The sequence below is a fragment of the Acanthaster planci genome, linkage group LG12 (assembly GCF_054643075.1).
Source record: "Acanthaster planci isolate LZ-2023a linkage group LG12, COTS_SCS, whole genome shotgun sequence".
Classification (NCBI taxonomy): Eukaryota; Metazoa; Echinodermata; class Asteroidea; order Valvatida; family Acanthasteridae; genus Acanthaster; species Acanthaster planci.
The window spans coordinates 1,818,857-1,836,627 of record NC_141788.1 but is presented as its reverse complement, the minus strand read 5'-3'; the positions used below and the strand labels follow the sequence as shown (position 1 = coordinate 1,836,627).

General features: G+C 39.1%; 1 protein-coding gene and 1 long non-coding RNA gene across 6 annotated transcripts in view; one reads left to right on the top strand and one right to left on the bottom strand.

Annotated features, from left to right (window-relative positions):
- Window positions 1-17,771, top strand: part of LOC147797051 (uncharacterized) — a 106,459-nt gene that overhangs the window by 24,338 nt on the left and 64,350 nt on the right. For 2 of the 3 annotated variants that reach the window (XR_015427392.1, XR_015427390.1), the window contains exon 3: window positions 9,251-9,435. The exons of the other annotated variant lie outside the window; for it this stretch is intronic. This is a non-coding gene — a long non-coding RNA (uncharacterized LOC147797051). The remainder of the gene's footprint in view (window positions 1-9,250; window positions 9,436-17,771) is intronic. 3 annotated transcript variants of the gene reach the window in all.
- The window catches only part of LOC110982838 (receptor-type tyrosine-protein phosphatase epsilon-like), a 48,112-nt gene continuing 33,265 nt past the window's right edge, over window positions 2,925-17,771 (bottom strand). Inside the window, exons 1-26 of one of the 3 annotated variants that reach the window (XM_087144364.1) lie at window positions 16,590-16,886; window positions 16,227-16,444; window positions 15,884-15,953; window positions 15,651-15,757; window positions 15,151-15,355; window positions 14,934-15,036; window positions 14,241-14,481; window positions 13,948-13,987; window positions 13,431-13,560; window positions 13,096-13,175; window positions 12,700-12,977; window positions 12,209-12,296; window positions 11,858-11,934; window positions 11,451-11,487; window positions 11,188-11,285; window positions 10,928-11,047; window positions 10,683-10,831; window positions 10,187-10,322; window positions 9,705-9,854; window positions 9,303-9,408; window positions 8,812-8,888; window positions 8,180-8,314; window positions 7,779-7,913; window positions 6,895-7,043; window positions 6,061-6,196; window positions 2,925-5,810 (exon numbers count right to left, since the gene is read on the bottom strand). In XM_087144364.1, coding sequence (XP_087000490.1) covers window positions 5,733-5,810; window positions 6,061-6,196; window positions 6,895-7,043; window positions 7,779-7,913; window positions 8,180-8,314; window positions 8,812-8,888; window positions 9,303-9,408; window positions 9,705-9,854; window positions 10,187-10,322; window positions 10,683-10,831; window positions 10,928-11,047; window positions 11,188-11,285; window positions 11,451-11,487; window positions 11,858-11,934; window positions 12,209-12,296; window positions 12,700-12,977; window positions 13,096-13,175; window positions 13,431-13,560; window positions 13,948-13,987; window positions 14,241-14,481; window positions 14,934-15,036; window positions 15,151-15,355; window positions 15,651-15,757; window positions 15,884-15,953; window positions 16,227-16,444; window positions 16,590-16,761 — 3,315 coding nt within the window. In that variant the 5' untranslated portion in view covers window positions 16,762-16,886 and the 3' untranslated portion in view covers window positions 2,925-5,732. Of the gene's footprint in view, window positions 5,811-6,060; window positions 6,197-6,894; window positions 7,044-7,778; window positions 7,914-8,179; window positions 8,315-8,811; window positions 8,889-9,302; window positions 9,409-9,704; window positions 9,855-10,186; window positions 10,323-10,682; window positions 10,832-10,927; window positions 11,048-11,187; window positions 11,286-11,450; window positions 11,488-11,857; window positions 11,935-12,208; window positions 12,297-12,699; window positions 12,978-13,095; window positions 13,176-13,430; window positions 13,561-13,947; window positions 13,988-14,240; window positions 14,482-14,933; window positions 15,037-15,150; window positions 15,356-15,650; window positions 15,758-15,883; window positions 15,954-16,226; window positions 16,445-16,589; window positions 16,887-17,771 lie in introns of those variants that run through there. The other 2 variants (XM_087144362.1, XM_087144363.1) reach the window with 2 other exon arrangements.

The following is a 17,771-nucleotide window of genomic DNA, read 5'->3' as shown; positions in this document are numbered from 1 at the left end:
TTTCACCTTTTTTGGCATAAATAGTGACACATGTGACGTAAAGTGTAAGGAGGCATATACCTGCCGAATTCATTTAAGCTTTATTTTTTGTCACAGAAAACTGGATTATAAACCGACAATTATCATAATCTCAATTTCGTCCTTTAGAGTCCATACTCTTTGTATCATGTTCCACTTTTCTAAATCTCAAGTTTCCAATTTTGTGAGTCTGTTCAGGTGTCAGGGATTGAATGATTTAGCAGTCTGTGCGTATTTGATAGGAAACTGCAGGCAGTAACATGACGTCATGAATTGAGCCGGTTTGCTAGTAGGCTTGTTCTTTATAGGAGTTTATGTTCAATTTGATGGTCTGCTAGAGGAATCGATAATGATATACAGAAAATGAGATGGCAAACGATCGGAAATAAAAATAGCAAACCAGTACCTAGAAGGATTTCCGCTAGTCATATTTTTTGTTAACCTTGGCTCTCCGATAGATCATATTAATATGACTTTGCAGGTTAAAGAGCAAATGTTGTAATTTGAATCTTCCTCATGTTGGCGTTAGCTGAGCACCATGAAAGCAGCGACACAGCCGTCGATGTCAAACAGCACGTAAACCGACGGTACAGATATGCTATGTTTACACTGTGTTTGTTGAAGACCTCGTGAAAACACTTAGTCGATATCGGATTTCTCTTCCTGGTTTTGGAGTCTGTAAAATAATATAAAATATGTACCGAGTACAATTAATTAAGGAATACACTGAGACTGGGACGGAAATGATGTCGATAATTGTCGTTATGAAAAATGGGAGAGGAATTGAAAGCAATGATAGAAAGTGCAACAGCTGGGAAGTGCAAGGGGATTATACATCTTTTTCATTGCAAAATGACATATCGTTCACATGTTGCTTTCTAAATCTTCGTTTCCCTGTATGATGATGTTTGGATTTGAATCATCTGAACATGCCATTAAAATTTGTAAATATCAATGGGCCACTGTTACTTAGTTCCTTATACGTTGTATTAAAACCATAATGTCGAATTGAACCATCATAGCCTGTTTGATCGTCTGCATTTCTTGAGAACAAGGTCCTGGCCGCTTCAGTAGCTCACTCGCTTCATATTTGATACCACATGGCATATCACAGAATATCAAGTTTTATGGATATATAAAATCTATTGTGCATGTATTTCAAATTCATTCCTATTAAGCTGTTTTCCAGAAGTGACGTTTAAATTAATCGTGTCAACGATAAATAGAAGTTTGTAAACGGAACCGTCTCACTTATAACTGTGGGAATTCGTTGATACAGATTGTATGCACACAGGGCATTAAAATTACGTATTTGAATTGACATTGTGCTCCAACTCTCTCAGTGAAGAAAGGGCTCTTGATGAGGGATGGTTCACTTGGACGGAAATTTTCTCAGAAAATGAATGCTCTAATGAAAACTTTCTTGTGTAGTTTTCCTCTTGTTTGGCGAAAGCAGTGGCTTGAAATAAAAAAAAAACCTTATAAATTTTATCAGCGGTTACATCGAGAGGTTGGGTTCGAGAGTGACGTATGCAGGTGCTACCATGTGACTATGCGAGGGCGCTGTTTAAGAGAATCCACCACAGACATATAATCGCATAGACCGCTTGTCTTGCGCATAAAACTGTGATTTTGAAAAGTATGGGCAAACAATGAGCCTAACGACGGATGGCAGCGCGTCCATTGCGTATTGCGCGCAACGCACTTACATTGCCTGTATTTGTGTACGTGTATATGTGCTTCCAAATAATTCTTTTCATCTTTTTTGCTCTTCGGTACTGCTATCTAGTCTTTTCGAATGTTGCAACCACATTGTTTTGAATCCCTATGGGCCAGATTAAGTAAAGAGAGGGGTTTTTTACAATCGAAAAATGGCTTCAAAGAAGTTTATGGCTGGAATTCTTCAACTTTGCGTAAATCCCCTATACCAAGGGGTGAATTTGTCCATGGTTTTGATTTTAGTCGGGCGCCGCGCAGATCACGAAAACCCCTTGTAGTTTTTAATAGGACCTGGCGGTCTATGCGTTTATAAGTCTGTGGAATCCACCCAGTGGAAAAAGTGCCTCCTATATGTGCTCTAGCTCAAGGAATGAGCCTCCTCATGGACCTTTAAGCTTTTACCAAGAAACTTAGAATTATGCACGCATCTACGCATATTGCCGTGGCAGCAAAAAGCGCGAGCAGTCCATTAAACCTGTACTGGCAATCAACTTTGTGGTAATTTCCTCTCAGAATTCTCAGAGTGCTTTGCACTCTCGTATCCAGGGAACCCTCAAATATCGTCAAATCGCATACATAAATATGAAATTATTAGTTTAAAGGTTTATTTGGTCCACTCATGGCCTGCTCTGTGATTGTGAATGGGGTTAGGCGGATTTAAAATGTCAAAGCAGCGGCTGAAATGGACCCCAGTGGAGGCAATGTGCAATGATGCTCAAAGATGCATCCACTAGACGCTTGCGTTATCTCTCCAGGCGAAATTTGGGCTTGGTGTTAGATCTCTGAATAAACTCACCTGTCACAAAACCCCAGCCCGATGGGAATGCAGGGAATGAAGTCCTATAGGATGAGACGTAAATACAGCGATCATTTTCTTGACAGCTAAAATGTAGAATGCAGCACTTCTGCTGGTCTTAAGAGCGCTATCATGTAACATCTCAAATAATGAATTAGGAAAATGTTTGCGTGGTGGTAACTGAGAGCTCTATGTACCTTTTCATATGGAAAACGGCGAATATGCATCGTGAGTATCACCTATTGTGATGTAAACACTAGATCGGGTATTGGGGATTGGCTATGGTATTAATGAACAAAATCATTTTTTTAAAAATCCTAAATGAAATAAGAATTTACTAGAACAATTAATGCAAGTCTTTAAAAAGTTATGAAGACACAGACTCAAAACATTCTCCAGAGCTCACACCGTTTTATTATATTTTAATACCTAAGATAGCTGCGATTTTTATAATATTGATTATAGATACAGGAAAACGCCATTACAATTTGAATCTACTTCCAGTTATTTAACTGGAATTCAACATGAAGCATGCTGTTATAGCTTGGGACTTGTTTTGAACAACAGATTATCCCCCCAAAATCTTCCAATCATGTTTGAAGTTGGACTCCCGACTTTGAAAGACGCGTTGTAACCGCCTTATTGTGCGAAAATCTTGGGCGACTTTTGACACTTTAAGGTAAAATTTTCACTCACCATTTAAAAGAAATACTACACGAAAGAGATTTGTAAAGGTAACAAAACAGCAAGGAATAAATCACTATAGACTCTAAAATCGTGCTATCAATTTGACACCTACAATTCCATTCAGACAAATAAAAATCTCTTGTTGGTTTGATTTAAATACCATGTGATTAAACTGTCTTCCTTAATTAGCTAAAGGTGAATTAAATCAGATCTAATCTGAGTATAATGATATCATTCGCAGCATTTAACTATTTCATGTACCTAATTACCGTTTACAATTTTCTGAGTGCCCTCTTTAGCTATAAAGCTCAATCTGACAGGGCTTTTTTCTCTGACACTCTGAGTAAAATTAAAATATGTATAAATGGCGAAGAAAATGTCAAGCTACAGCAGATGAGTAAGAAGACACGCAGAGGCCAACTCTCTTCGCCTGTAACGATGAAGTTGCTGTTAAAGTTGTCAGTCACATGTCGACCGTTTTAGTCATTCACTGTTTCGCAAGCAGCTTTGGTCTTTAGTTCACTGCAGCAACTGTATTTAGCAAATAAACACTTTTCTAAACTGCCAAGAGATGTAATATGTAAATACGATAAATTCGTACGAGTGTTAAGATTGTTAATAGTGTTAGGCATTTAACGCTGACTTTTTGTTTTGGGGACAATGTTTAGCTTTTGAACACGATGACAAAGTTATAGATTGGGTTTAATTGCCCAATACACTTTTTAGAATGTTGTGTTAGTGTTTTTGATGCCTTTTACGTTTATCAAAGTTAAGACTTGCCCCAAGAGAAACATGACATCTGCACAGCGTGAAAATAGCAGAAACTGTTTCAATATACAATTTGACTATCGTTGAAAAATGCCAAATCGTAACAAACATACGGCTACGCCGACCAACATGACTAATATATAAAAATAAATGAAAATTTTACTTTTAGATTGGTAGAAACATTTTCAAGTACATGTATATACATCAGTTGCATGTAAGGAGTATAATGTGTTCTAATTGAAAATAAGCTTACAACATCAATATAAAATTCTTAAATATGAAGCAAATAAAAAAAAACAACTTTAAATCTTGAGTTGATTGGATCATCCGTCCCCCTAAGTTGGATTCTAATCCTTTTAATCTCATTACTTGCTCGTTTTTTTTTCTATCGTAAATGAGTAACAACATGCTCCGGGTACACTAATTGATGATAAAACTGTTTATGCGTCATTTATATTCCATATCTAAGTAGATTAGAAACATTGTGATTTGAGGGAAACACATTTATATATACAATATCAGAATATAAGGAACAACATTTTCGTAGGGGAGGGGAATTGTTCTTTGGGAGAGGCAAAATTTGATCAATTTTGTATGTATCGTGTTGAAGCCTCTCTGGTACCGGTTTGTAGGGCTTTTTGGATGGAAGTCAAAACAAACTACACCAGAAAATGCGCCCGTCTTTCATTTTTCAGAAAGACCTTTTTGTTTTTTTTTGGGGGGGGCTTTAATCGTGGTTGGCCCCCCCAGATCCGCCCTCGACAGAATTTAAAAGAACATTTTGACGTATGTTAGAAGAAGGGAAAAAGGTGGTTTCTCGATGTTTGTCCACCAAACAAAATCATTAGACATGTAGTCAAATTTCTTTTTATTTTAGCCTATATACAGCATATCTCAACATCGTGTGCTGAGCTTCGTTAAGGAAACATGACTGCAAACATTGTTTTTACATCGGTTTTAGAAAGAACGTGGTATTTGTTGCTAATTCAAAGTCAATATCAACTCAGTCTGGACAATTTGACTGTAAAAACTTCAATTTCAATGGGAATGACTTCGACTCTGACAAAGTGAAATTTGCGGAATGGTGGATTTCACTCCAATCTTAAATTGACTGCGGTCATGTTTACCATGGAAGGCCTTTGTCATGGAATTTATTAATCAAATAAACCACACGAGTACTATGATATATTGCCTTGTGTAGTATGCATAGTAGCTGCTTTTTGGGTTTAACTTGGTCTAGTACGTTATCATGAAATGAGCTGTATCAGTGGGCGCACTACCTTATATTGATTGTCTTTATTTATTTATTTATTTCTGATCATCCAAGAGCACATTTAGTGCCAGTTACAGGACGATAAAGAGTGAAGAAGACGAGAAAAATGTTCAGTTTTAGAGATGGGAGGGAAACCCCGGATAAATGTTTCTTGGGAAACCCATGGACTCCGGTAGGGACTGAAAACCCATTCCACATGTGGACTGAGCTGGATTCGAATCCAGGCCCCCAGAGGTGGAACACTGCGCCAACCTAACTCCATGATACTATATTGAAGACAATGCTTCTTCTAAAAGATACGTTAACAGCTGCGTTAACAAGTCAAGTTTGTAAAATAAAACGATTAAAAATACTAGGGTCTCTGTGATAGATTCATTGATGGAGTACCCCGAAAAGAATTTCTTTCAGCTATTGAAGATGCAGCTCGGAATGGTTTAACGATAACACTGCGGCGGACCATTTTTCCGTCCTTTACGGTGCGTAGTTCTCATAGATGGTGGCCGAGTTCAGGTGAGCTTGGAACACATCGTAGCACATTGCATAGTGATGCTGTGAAATTAATTAAATATGCATCAGTCACTGAAGCCACTCCCAAAATACCGTACTGATGACATTTAAATTGTGAGAACAAAGTAAAACATAGATCAAAATCCGGCGTTTTGAGGAAGACACAAGTTGCAGTGAATAATATCCCGTGTTGTTTATTTGGCTATTTTACGCACTGCAAATCACTTTGTCCAATTAACCTGCTTGGATAGTATATAGCACTTGAAGGCTTTAGTGTACATGTACATGTTACCTCAGAGTACATCATGCTGTTGTTGGCCATGCGCAGACGGTGCGCTGCTTGGAACACATCTACAGCCTTCTCAAACTTGAACTGATCCAGCATCGCCATCAGGGCGCAGTACACAGATGTGGCGCCATATCCATCGCTTGAGAAAAAGGTTGATGAGAGTAACAGTCAGTGTATAGATTCTATTCAGTTCAAGCTCAATCCTCGTCAAAAGAACCATCAACGTGATTGTGTGTGTGTCTGTTGCGTCATATGTTGCCGAGCACTCGAAAAAGTCAGATGTGTATCCATCTGTTGAATTCAAACTCTGCATGAACTTGCGTAGTGGGAAACTCTGTCATTAGTTTGAATATAGAAAATAGGCTAATAAAAGGAAATTTATTTAAACGAAAAAGATTATCGTATGGTCAACCGTTCTTCGTCACGATCGAGTTACATCGTATTTGTTGATTACACGCGAAACAAAAAGGTAAGACAACCTTCGACGCATTTTCGTCAAATCCTATTTCTTAATTTCGAAGGATTTTAGACACAGTCAATGGGCCTCGAGCTGGACCAAGAGAGGGCGCTATTATCTTAGCAACGGCGGCATCTTTGATAGGAATTTAACCTCGCTGGTTCATGGACGATTAGGAAATGCGCGCGGCACAGTCGTATCACTTCGAACAACTTGAACACATCCGACCAACGCGGCTCTTTTCAACCGATGAGGGGGTGCTTCTGCTCAAGGCGGTTACGTTTCTGTCGTGAATACATGACCAAGACGCAATCTCTTTGACGGTGACATTTTAGTCTCTATCAGTGAACGCAACCCTTTCTTTCTGGGCCTTTACTTACTTGCAATGAACTACGATGGGTTTCATATCTTCATGACAACCTTGAGTTAGTTCCAAGAGGGTCAGCATTCCATCGAAGGAGCTTGGTACTGCCATGTCAGACGGCCAGTCGTGATACTGGAACTGTGTGACGACCCACGAGTCTTCAGACTGCAAACAAACGCACTTGATTGAATTCTGTTGAACTCTTTCATGTATATTTAATTTAAAATCAACAATTTCCTAATGTATTTTCCTAATTGCACCAACAACAGCGTTTGTGATTTATGTAAATTCGAATGCTAACCTACCAATATTTCAGAGAACATATGTGCTCATTAATTTATCGATAGCTTAGCTAACAGCGATGTTAACTTTCAACAACAAAAAGGATTTATTTGTGTGGTGTCCTTCCGTTAAGCTTCTCCTGCCAGGAATTAAGAAAATTAAAAAAGAAGTTAAGCTTTCTTGGAACTGTGACAAACCAATGCCGAGCTGCCTCTCCAAAATATGGTCCACATGCACGTGTTGTCATAGTCTTGCCCCAAGACTGGTTTTACTGTTTTAGACGGTGCACCGTGCAGGCGAGATGCCCTGGGGAGAACAGTTGAATAGCTGTACCAGTGGAGGGCGCTATATTCACACGAGATGAACTGCCAGAAAACCAGTCTTGTAAAATCCTGCAGGCTTTCCCGCGTACAAGTTAAAGTTAATTGTGCATGCGCACTGCCCACAACCGCGCACCATGTAGACTGCAACTTCTCTGTGAATGTCTACACGTCGGTAGCAATCCTTTACAAGAGCTTTTTTATCAGTCCTGTTTCTACTAGAGCACTCCAAAAGGTGCATTCTCTTAGGACACAAAAAATTGTAACAATGGCATTACGGAGTAATCATTACATATACCTCGAGATCGGAATCCTTCATCTTGAGAGTGAATGCGCGTCCCGTTACACCTTTATACTCTGTTGTTTCATTCAGCTCAATGACAAGAGGTCCAAAGTCAATTTGTCCTTCTTGCGGCCAGTAGCAAGACATTGTCTGATGGGAGATAAAACGCCCCCTTGTAATTCTTTTTTCAAAAATATACAGCATACCAGCTTCAGAAATATTTGTAACGATAATTAGCCTGTGTGCCTGACGTTGAAGTTATAATTTGAGGCTGTATGTGAAATAAAAATATAACTCTCGATGATTTTTATGTTGATTTAAAATGTTGATCCAGACAGGTTCTGTGCAGCAAGTTAATAGCAATGACAACCATTTTGTGGTTGATGACACACCTACCACTGCAGATGTAGACTTACTTTGTCTTCGGGAACCAGGGTGTTCAGCATGACTATGGTGGTCGCTTTGTGGTCGTAAACCATGCGCCAGAAGTCGGCCACCGTGTTGGGCATTGGCATCTGTGTCCCGATGTACCTGTTCTTCTTGCAGTAGCCCTTATTCAAAACAGACACAAAGTCATATCCGATCTTGAGAATGAGTTGTTGGATTTCAACAATATCATCTATTCAAAATGTTTAAAAGTGATATTAATATCGAACTTTCATTATAGGCCCTAAGAAAATGTTGACATATAAATAATGATGGTATTAAAATGAAATTCAGTTATATTAACGGAATAAATTATTTCAACAACATTTTAAAACTTGTGATTGTTTGTGGCAACAAGGCATTGTCACGTTTCATTTTGCTGTTGCTACTAAATCCGACAACTTTTCAGTAGTACTTTGTTGTTGTAGTGCCAACAATGGATGGGAAGCTAATAAGGAGGGCCGATTTTGGTGATTTTGGTCCGTTAGATATCCGATACTGTTCACCATGATTTCCTCCTGTACAACGAACACTCTCCGTAATTTACTCGTGAGGACCACGCTATTTAAGTTCACTACCAATGAAATTATCGATTTAGCACGTAGAAGCATATTGTACTTACGGGGAGGAAATTGGCATTGATGTAATCGCTGTCGTCGTCACATAATCTTGTCATCAAGTAGGGTCTGGCTCGATCGGCTATACATCGTCATTTTAACAACGAGAATAAGAAATATTTTAATATTCCATGTATTTTTCCTAAATTTTGCTCTGTTGCAATAATAAATGATGATTTTCTCACGATTCGCATAATTTGAGGAAAAAAATCCAAGCTGGGTCGGGTGGGACCAAAAACCGCACTAGTAATCGGTGGTCTTGGGTTCAAGTTCCACCCGAGAAAACTTGTGAATTTTTTTCCTCACAAACCATCTTAAAGCATTAACACACGCTGCCAAAATGATCAAATATTTAGATGGACCTCTACCAATTAGTTTTTCCTCTTGATTGTTGGATTTCTACTTTTAAATCGATTTCTTCACAATTGTGCCATTTTCATACAGATAAGAGAAGAGACACATGCCACAAATCATAGGGCCGTCTACAACAGCTTACTTGGAACCAAGTCACGGAACCTGTTCTTGTCCACGTTCTCAGAGGTCAGTGCGGCCTTTGACCTCCTTCTGCCACCGTAAGGAGACACGCTCAGTTTACCCAATGTCTAGAAAAATCAAGAAACATGCTGCAGGTAAGTGCGCCTTTTCTGACAAGGCCTTTGTGGGTTTTGTTGTGAAAGTGATGGTTGCGGCAATTTTTTTTATACCCCGTGTTTCAACACTCCATGCTTTTCGCTGTGAGATGCAAATCTTTATACACGCGAACTGGTATTCTTCCTACATTGTGAACTCACATTAAACACCTGCTGACGAGTTGATGCCACCATAGGAATTTGATGTCACTATCATGATAGGGTTATACTGTATGGATGGACCCTACAACTACATGTTGTCGTCATACCTCAAACTGTCTTGACATTCCTGTTTCCTTAGCGGGTCCTTCTACCTTCTTGAGCAAGGACAACTTCTGTCTAAAGTCATCCGCATTGTAGGTTGTGTCACCAGTTAGAGATGATGCAAGGAGAGCATCGAAGATAAACTTGTATTGCTCCTACAGATAACGTCATAAGTTTTAGGTTGGTAAGAAAGCAGAAAGAACTATTGTTAACGTCCAAGGAGGCTGCAACTAACAGGTATAGGCCTATAATAATTTATTCAATTAACATTTCTTAATACATTTGGGGGACTGAACACATGTTCCTCATAAGACTCCCTTGTTCGAAAACCTGATTCTCGTATCACAATAAGGCCTCTTGATACAATGACCACCACATTTTCTCTACCTTTACCGAACCTTCCGATTTGTACAGTACCGACATTCGTCAGATAGGGCACTGTGCAGCTTCTCTTTAAGGTTATTGGTTGAGACAAAATGAGACCTACCGGTGTCTGAACCATCTTGATGCGTTTCTGCCTCATTTGGTAGATGAAGCCAAGAACGTCCACTTGTCCCTCCTGTGCCATTTGCTCCAACATCGCATCCAGTGCGATGTAGGTCCCCGTGCGCCCAACTCCAGCGCTGAAGTGGAAGGGCAAGCAAATTATAATGCAGCTTTAAATGATGTATCTAGGAACTGGTACCGTTTTGGAAGTATATCTATAGGCATGTTAAGAAAGGGATATACATTTGTATTGTGAACAAGTTAATGTAGACGTAATTTGGTATGTGTTGTTTGTGAGGTAATGTGTTATGAGGGCGCGATGTGCATTTTTATATAAGGTAGTATATGTTTCTTGGTTTCTCCTATCCGGAATTCAATTCCTAAAAGCAACACTTTTTATGTTGTGTTCTGCATTCGAACACTACTTCAAAGACGTTTCCTCTTTTCGTAACTACGCGCCGTTTAATACTAATAACTTTTTCCTGAAGAAACTATACCTGCAGTGTATGACGGTGCGTCCAGGGTTTTTCTCAGCGTTGACAACACGCATAAAGTTGAGCAACGGAGTTGGGTATTCTGGTGGTTTCATATCGGGCCAGGTGGTGTAGTGATATTGACGTACGAATCTCCGATCCTTAATGCCAACCTATATTTGGCAGGTTAAGGAAGCTAATGTACTATCTTCTTCAAGTTTATATTTACAGTAAACAATCTTTTTGATAATGATGTTGGTCATCTTTACCTGATGAATGCTGAAATCACGAATGGTGTAATCCAGGAAGACTTCCTCCTTGTCAGTGGTTACAACAATGTCAGCGTAGGATGCAGTTCCAGTATCAGCCCAATACCTCATGCACTTTACCTTGAAAAACGAGTTTAGCAAGTATATTTCTCAAGGTTGTGAGGAAAACGCATGGCAACGGAATCAAGCAACAATCAAACAAAGAACTTAACGAGGTCTGCTAAATTTGATTCAGATTTAAAAAAAACCCAACAATTTACCTTGCCGTTCTCCACCGGATTTGTCAGCATGACAATTTTATCTACATCCAACTGCCACACCATTCTCCATATGTCTCGAAGTGACGCTTTATTAGGTCCTGTAAATTCAAGTATTGATTGAGGGTAGTTTGGTATACTTCGGAATTTACTTTGCAAAACAGTGAAGATTGGCCTAACAGTTTTGAGTTTTACGTTGAAAGTGCTGCTTTGTTGATAAGGGTGAAACATTCACCTTTCATAGCAGACAGAGACACTGATTTTACCTTGGCTGGCTATGTACTTGTTCTCCTTTTTGTACCCCTACAAAATGTATGAAAAGAACACGGTTATTTCTTCGGGAAATAGGGCAAACATGCATGTATAAGACGTCAGTGCAGATTCAGATATAATTAAAACTTTTACACAATCAGAGCATGAACACAGGCGAGTTAATGCGCGAGACATGTGTTGAACACATGTATCAAGCCTTAAGTTGAAGCTTCATAGTTCTCTGCAAAAAGACATTCTATACGATAGTTCTGTCATCGTTCAATTTTGTTCCGTGCAGTCGGAAAGATGGGTTTCGAAACGTCTTCCCCATCTTGAAAATAAAGCAATAAAAGAATGACGTTTTTGTCTCTCGGCATAATAAAATGACCGTATTGCTGTTAAGAATTCACAGCCTACTTACATCGATGTAGCAAGCATTGATGTAGTCTGAGTGAGGATCCCCCTCTAAGGGTTCCAACACGATGCGGGAGTAATCATCTATCAAAATTAAGTGAAGAATGCTTTGACAAGAGTGTACTCATCTTAGTTGAGATCCGCAAGTTTAACTGAACGCACAGGACTGTACAATCTTTCAAACATTATTGTAGCGTAATTCTTAATTGGAACAAAGCAAGGATGGAGGACAACATTGTCACATTGATAGTTTAATTTCGCTCTCTGAAAGCAAAGTTCCCATCATTAGTTAGTTCATATAGTTTGAGGTGATCTGTCTGAGAAAATTAATGTGTAACAGTCGCCTTCGTTTACTTACAAGCAACGACGTTTACATAACGATTCTTCTGTCTGTTTTCTGGTTTGGAGGCAACTGTCCATGGATGTAACTGTGAATCTGGAAGACTCTGAGAAAAAAAGATCACACATTGTCGCCCAAATGGCGTCTAATTCTACTGGAAACAAAAATTCTTCTCGGAAATGCAACATTCTCAATCATTAGTAATTGTAAGACAGCTCCAACAATTCGGCATCCCACATCCTGAATTTAAACTTGTGTTATTACAGTGCGTTTATAATATCCTTCAACAACAACCTTGGAACGGCCAAGAATGGTTCCTGTTGTCGGTTCTCAACGTCCACCAATCTGACAGTTCTGACAGTGGTCGTTTGGAGGTAGTGGTTTGTTTGAAAATTGTCGAACCAATTAAAAAGGGTACAACTTTGCCAAAAAAATGCAAGAAAGAATATAATTATAATTGCTAATGCAAAAATGACCAAACTATATAACACAATCCTCTGAAATTATACCTTGTAGTCAGCCTCGAAACCCTTTTCACTTTTAGACTCGTTCGAGCGAATGTACTCCGCCAGGTCCTTGATACGAACGGGTGGAAGCGAAGTGAATGGCTTGGGTTCCTCCAGGGCAGGGGTTGTTGGGGACGAGTTGGTCTGTTTTTGTCGTGGCTTGGGCGAAGGTTTAGGCTTCTTTGTGCAGGACGATTGGGGAGTCACAACCACTTCGTTGACATTGATGTGGGGATGAGATGAAGATTCTTCCGGTCGGTCAAGTTCGTCTGAGGTGAGCCCTGGAAATGAATGTTTTATTACAGTTCTTCAGCTTCGGTTTTCTTATAGATAACACGAATCAAATCAAATTTTTGACGGGAAAGTCCGGCGAATTCTTATCAGAAAAAATTGCCATACCTTTAGTTTTCAGGTAAATATTTGCTGGCTGCTGTTTTCCATCAATATCTGTCAGCTTCTTAGCTTGCTGAGATCGTCTCCTGAAAATACAGGAAATCTTAGCCATTCAACAAGAAGGTTAATTGGAAGTTCTCTCTTTGAAGGCGTACCTATACATGAGGGATTTTAATTTATTGAATTTTTTTGTCTCTGCCTGAAGTTAAAGTGTAGCAATGGTCATTTGGCTACATATGTCAGTTATTTTGTAAGCCCCTGGTGGTTGGGGACTTTTCTGTGTTCGTACAATAATGAATATGTCAAATCTTCATGATGGTGAAAAGGCCAAGGCATTTTACCGTTTATAAACCACTATCGTGATGAGCAAGCCTATAGCCACTATTACGAGGACGGCTACGACAGCAGGAACTACGGCGGAAGATGGAGGCGCCGTTGTTGATGGGCTCGGAGACTGCTGTTTGTTTCTGACTGAAAGAACACAAATGTGTGAGATAGGAGAGGAAAGCCTTTTGCAGCATTGGATATTACTCAATACTCTTAACGTCCTAGAAATTCTTATAGATATTTGTTTAATCATCACGTCAAATTGTTTTGGTGCTCTAAACGGCAAAGAATAACATGGTGAGATTGTTATTTAAAGCTTCTTTTGCTCGTTGCCTTCATATTTGTAATGTTCTGATTTTTGGACGAGTGTTGAGTTTTCCTTTTTGAGATTTGTCTCACTCTTTCGTCTTTTATCGACAAACTTTATGAAAACTAATCAAAATCACGAAGAGCAACAATAAAAACACCGCGTGAATGGCTGAAACTGCAAAATAATATCGCATGACCTCATGATGGGAAAATAAAAATTACCTGTTACACTTATCGGCTGAGAATAGCTCACAAAGATCTCCTACAAGTGCAAATGAAAAGTAGTATTTTCTCGTGATACAGTTCAGTACCATGACTTTATGAAAACATAGTTCCACCTTCAATAAAAGGTTTGAGAGAAGTTATCCGGAATAATTGTTCCACATTTTTTTAGAACATACATTTCTAAAGGGTGTTTCTAAGCCGGCTAATCAGGAATTTAGCAGGTGTGTAATATAATTATTTTAGCGACTTATCTCTTTTTTTTAATTGAAAAGACCATTTGCCACACTTACGTTTTCATTCCCTCGACTGACAGACCCAACTCGAATTTCGTAACTTGCACCTGTTTGCAGTGGTGCATTCCTGTACATTCCATAGGTTTGATTGTCTCCTACTATAAACTTCTCGCTTAAGTTTTGTTTGGATATCTCTGCTGCTATATAGTCATCAGGTGAGTCCTCGTAGTGCGTTACATTCAAAGCCTCCCTCTTAGCTTTGGATGGAGAGGTCTTCTTGATGTGAACCACGTATGAACTGTGGAGGATGTTTTCATAAGATGTGCAGCACGTCAGATTTGAGAACCATAATTTTTTTATTACACAGTTACACATACTATAAAATATGTACAATCTCTGCAGTAAAGTCTTTCAATGAAAAAATCTGACTTTTGATCGAAAAAGTTTTTTGATGTGTAGCAGTTTTCACGTTTGTTAGAGGTGTGAATTAGAAAAGTCTCATATTCATGTGCATGAGAATATTATCAAGATCATTGAGTTGAACTTTGTCTCTTTTGTACCAACTTAAAATGAATGTTACACAAACTGAAGGGCAAACAGGAAAATCATTTCTACTTGATTTAGTTTATCTGATACGCGTTTACAATCAATAACAGTGTGTTCATATAATTAATTAAGTCAGACTCATGCTTACACCAGTCTTTCCATTTCTGCTCATAGCACGCTGAGGTGGAACAAGTTCATTCTTACCTGACATCCGTATCGTCAGAGACAAGTGTCGCGAGACCAATGGTTACAGTAGTATTCGTGTTTTCGTTTGGATACGTTTCGGGTGGTGTCGGAGGAGGCAAGTCTACAAGGAGAAAAAACTGACTTCATAGAATAAAGTGCTATCGATCTTTTTGATGCTGATAATTGGCTTTTTCAAACTAAAACAAAATGAGAACACTTTACAGCATCGTTGCACCTGTCACCGGCTTAGTATACACCTCCAAGACTTGGTCGTAAGTTCCGTTGAACATTTTATTCCTCGCTGAGACCCTGAACTCGTATTTCGTGCCCGGATTGAGTTTGTCTTGAAGGAAGCTTAAATTCTGAGCTTCATTTCTGTGATATGTGTCTTCTGCCGTTAGTTCCGGTTGAGAATGCCTCTCCAAGAACCGGTACGCCACCTGCCAGAAGAAAGTTTGGAGATGTGGATGAAGAAATTATGTTACTATCTGATTAAGTAAGGTGAACAACCCTCAAAGATGACGGTGTGTACAATGTGTTCATTAGAAATCTGATATTACATGCGAAGCTCATCATCAGACATTTACTTTTCGCCAGCATTTTGATGATTTGTTCTTCACACTATTTCACCTGGGATTTGTATATTCACACCGGTACGTATTATGGAGCATTAAATGGTAGTTCCCGTGAGCAGTGCTTCTTATATGTACATGTTAATATCTTAAGAATACGCACTATGTAAGCAGTGATGATTCCTCTAGGTTTAAGGGGTGGCTTCCACGACAAGGAGACCGACGTTTCTGTTCTCTCCGTATAAGTGAGGTTTCGTATTGGTCCAGGAACTGTAATAAGAAAAAACAAGCTGTCTGGTTGAAGACACAGTTCAACGGAATACGGTGGACAGGAGATTGAAAATAGTCCTTGTGGATAAAACAAATGCTAAAGTACTGATCACATTTTGTTTTCACCTCCGATTGCTGTCGTTGCATTGATAGCCTCACTCCAAGGGCCAGCACCAGCTGATGTCGTGGCTTGCACCTGCAAGAGAAATTTTTAATCAATTTTAAATTTCTCGATTTCAGTCTTTACTCATGATTCATTTCCTATGGCTGTGTTGTGACACAGCGTAAACGTGAAGTAACTTCTGTTTTGCATAATTGACTGAAATGAATAAAGTTTTAATTTCATATTCATCATACGTCATGACGTAATTTGCAAATTTTCACTAGTATTTGAGTTAATTTAGGAAGACGAAATTTGTAGCTCTGGGAAAGTCAGTCGCAAGTAGTCTGAATTAAAATAAACAACAACCTGAAATTGGTATGTTGCACTCGCATCAAGATCTGTTACACGATGTGTCAGTTCCGTCACGTTAGCGTCACTTTTCACGTTGTCGCTTTCTTCAATCCTCCAATAGCGAACATTATAGTGCGTGATAACTCCATTTGGAGGGTCAGGCTCCGCCCATTCAAGAATGACTGAGATGTTGTCCACTGACTGGATGTGAACGTTTGAGGGAACTGTTGGCTCTATAGAAGTTGATCAATAAAGGCATAATTCATTAGTAAAGACTAAAGATTGAAGAGATGGGACCTTTCAGACATTTTCTAAGCTAAAAATCACAATATCGAGTAAAATGACTATACGAGCAAGTTCGAGCAGAATATAACATACCTGCTTGTTCTGTTGTTGTATTTACTGCATCGCTGTATGGGCCTGTCCCAGCAGCGTTGGTTGCGGCAACCTGGAAACTGTATGAAGTGAATGGAAGGAGTTGATAGAATACGACTTCTTCCCCAGGCGCAGTACCAGTGATACTTGTTCTAGAATTCAGGTTAATTAGCATGTATTTGTATCCTGTGATATCACCGCCTCGGTTTCTACACAGTAGTGGGTTCCAAGTGAATGTCAGGTTTCGTTGACCAACGGATGAAACTTCAACCGTAGTTGGCTGTGCTCTCGGTGCTGCGATGTAAAACAGTGTCAAAAAGAGATTGCATCAAATAAAGATAAAGTTAAATCACCTGTCATTACTGGAAATTAATACAGCTCGCTTGAAGAGGTCAAGTCTCTAAACTCCTCCAATTACGGTTAAATGTTTGTAACACCCATTGAGCTGGTTGGCAGGAGACCTTTATGTACTTATGAAGCCACTTTCTCTTTACATGTGAACTTTCCTACGGAGCCAGTGAGAGTCCACGGTCCACTGAACACCATGGGAAAGCGCACACGTAGTCAAAGTGTGGCGTCATCAGTCCAGAGGTCTATACATCACTGTTAAGGTCCTTAAAGAAATTGCAAGAGACTATGGTCATTTGCTGGAAAGTTCACTCGAAAGGACTCAAATTGTAGCTGCGGTGAAGTTTTCTGCAACTTAATACTTTTCCTCAGCGCTCGAAAACTACTTTATAAAGCCACGCGGTGAAATGTGTTGAAAAGTAAATTTTTAAAAAACGTTTCAAATTGTAAATGCTTGATGCTTTCCAATACAATTGAGTAAGCTTTTATGTGCAAAAACCTTTCGTTCATATTTTGAACCCAGACTTGGCTCAATGAAAACACTTCTAAAAAAGGGTTGACTGTTGCCAGTCGGTTGGTTTAATACCAATAATGAATTACATAAGGAAAGATTATTTAGTTCCGCAAAATCTTTGGACATGCGGGAGTTTTCGCGTACTAAATAATGTGAGCTTTTTTACCTGGATGACATTTTTGCTGATGAATATGGAAATACTCATTAGCACAAAATCCCAAAAGCAAAGTAAATTATCCCTGCAAATTAAGAGTGAAACGAAAATTTAAAACAACATTAACTGGGACAAAAGGTGCAATTTTAAGGTTTTTATGAAAAAAAAG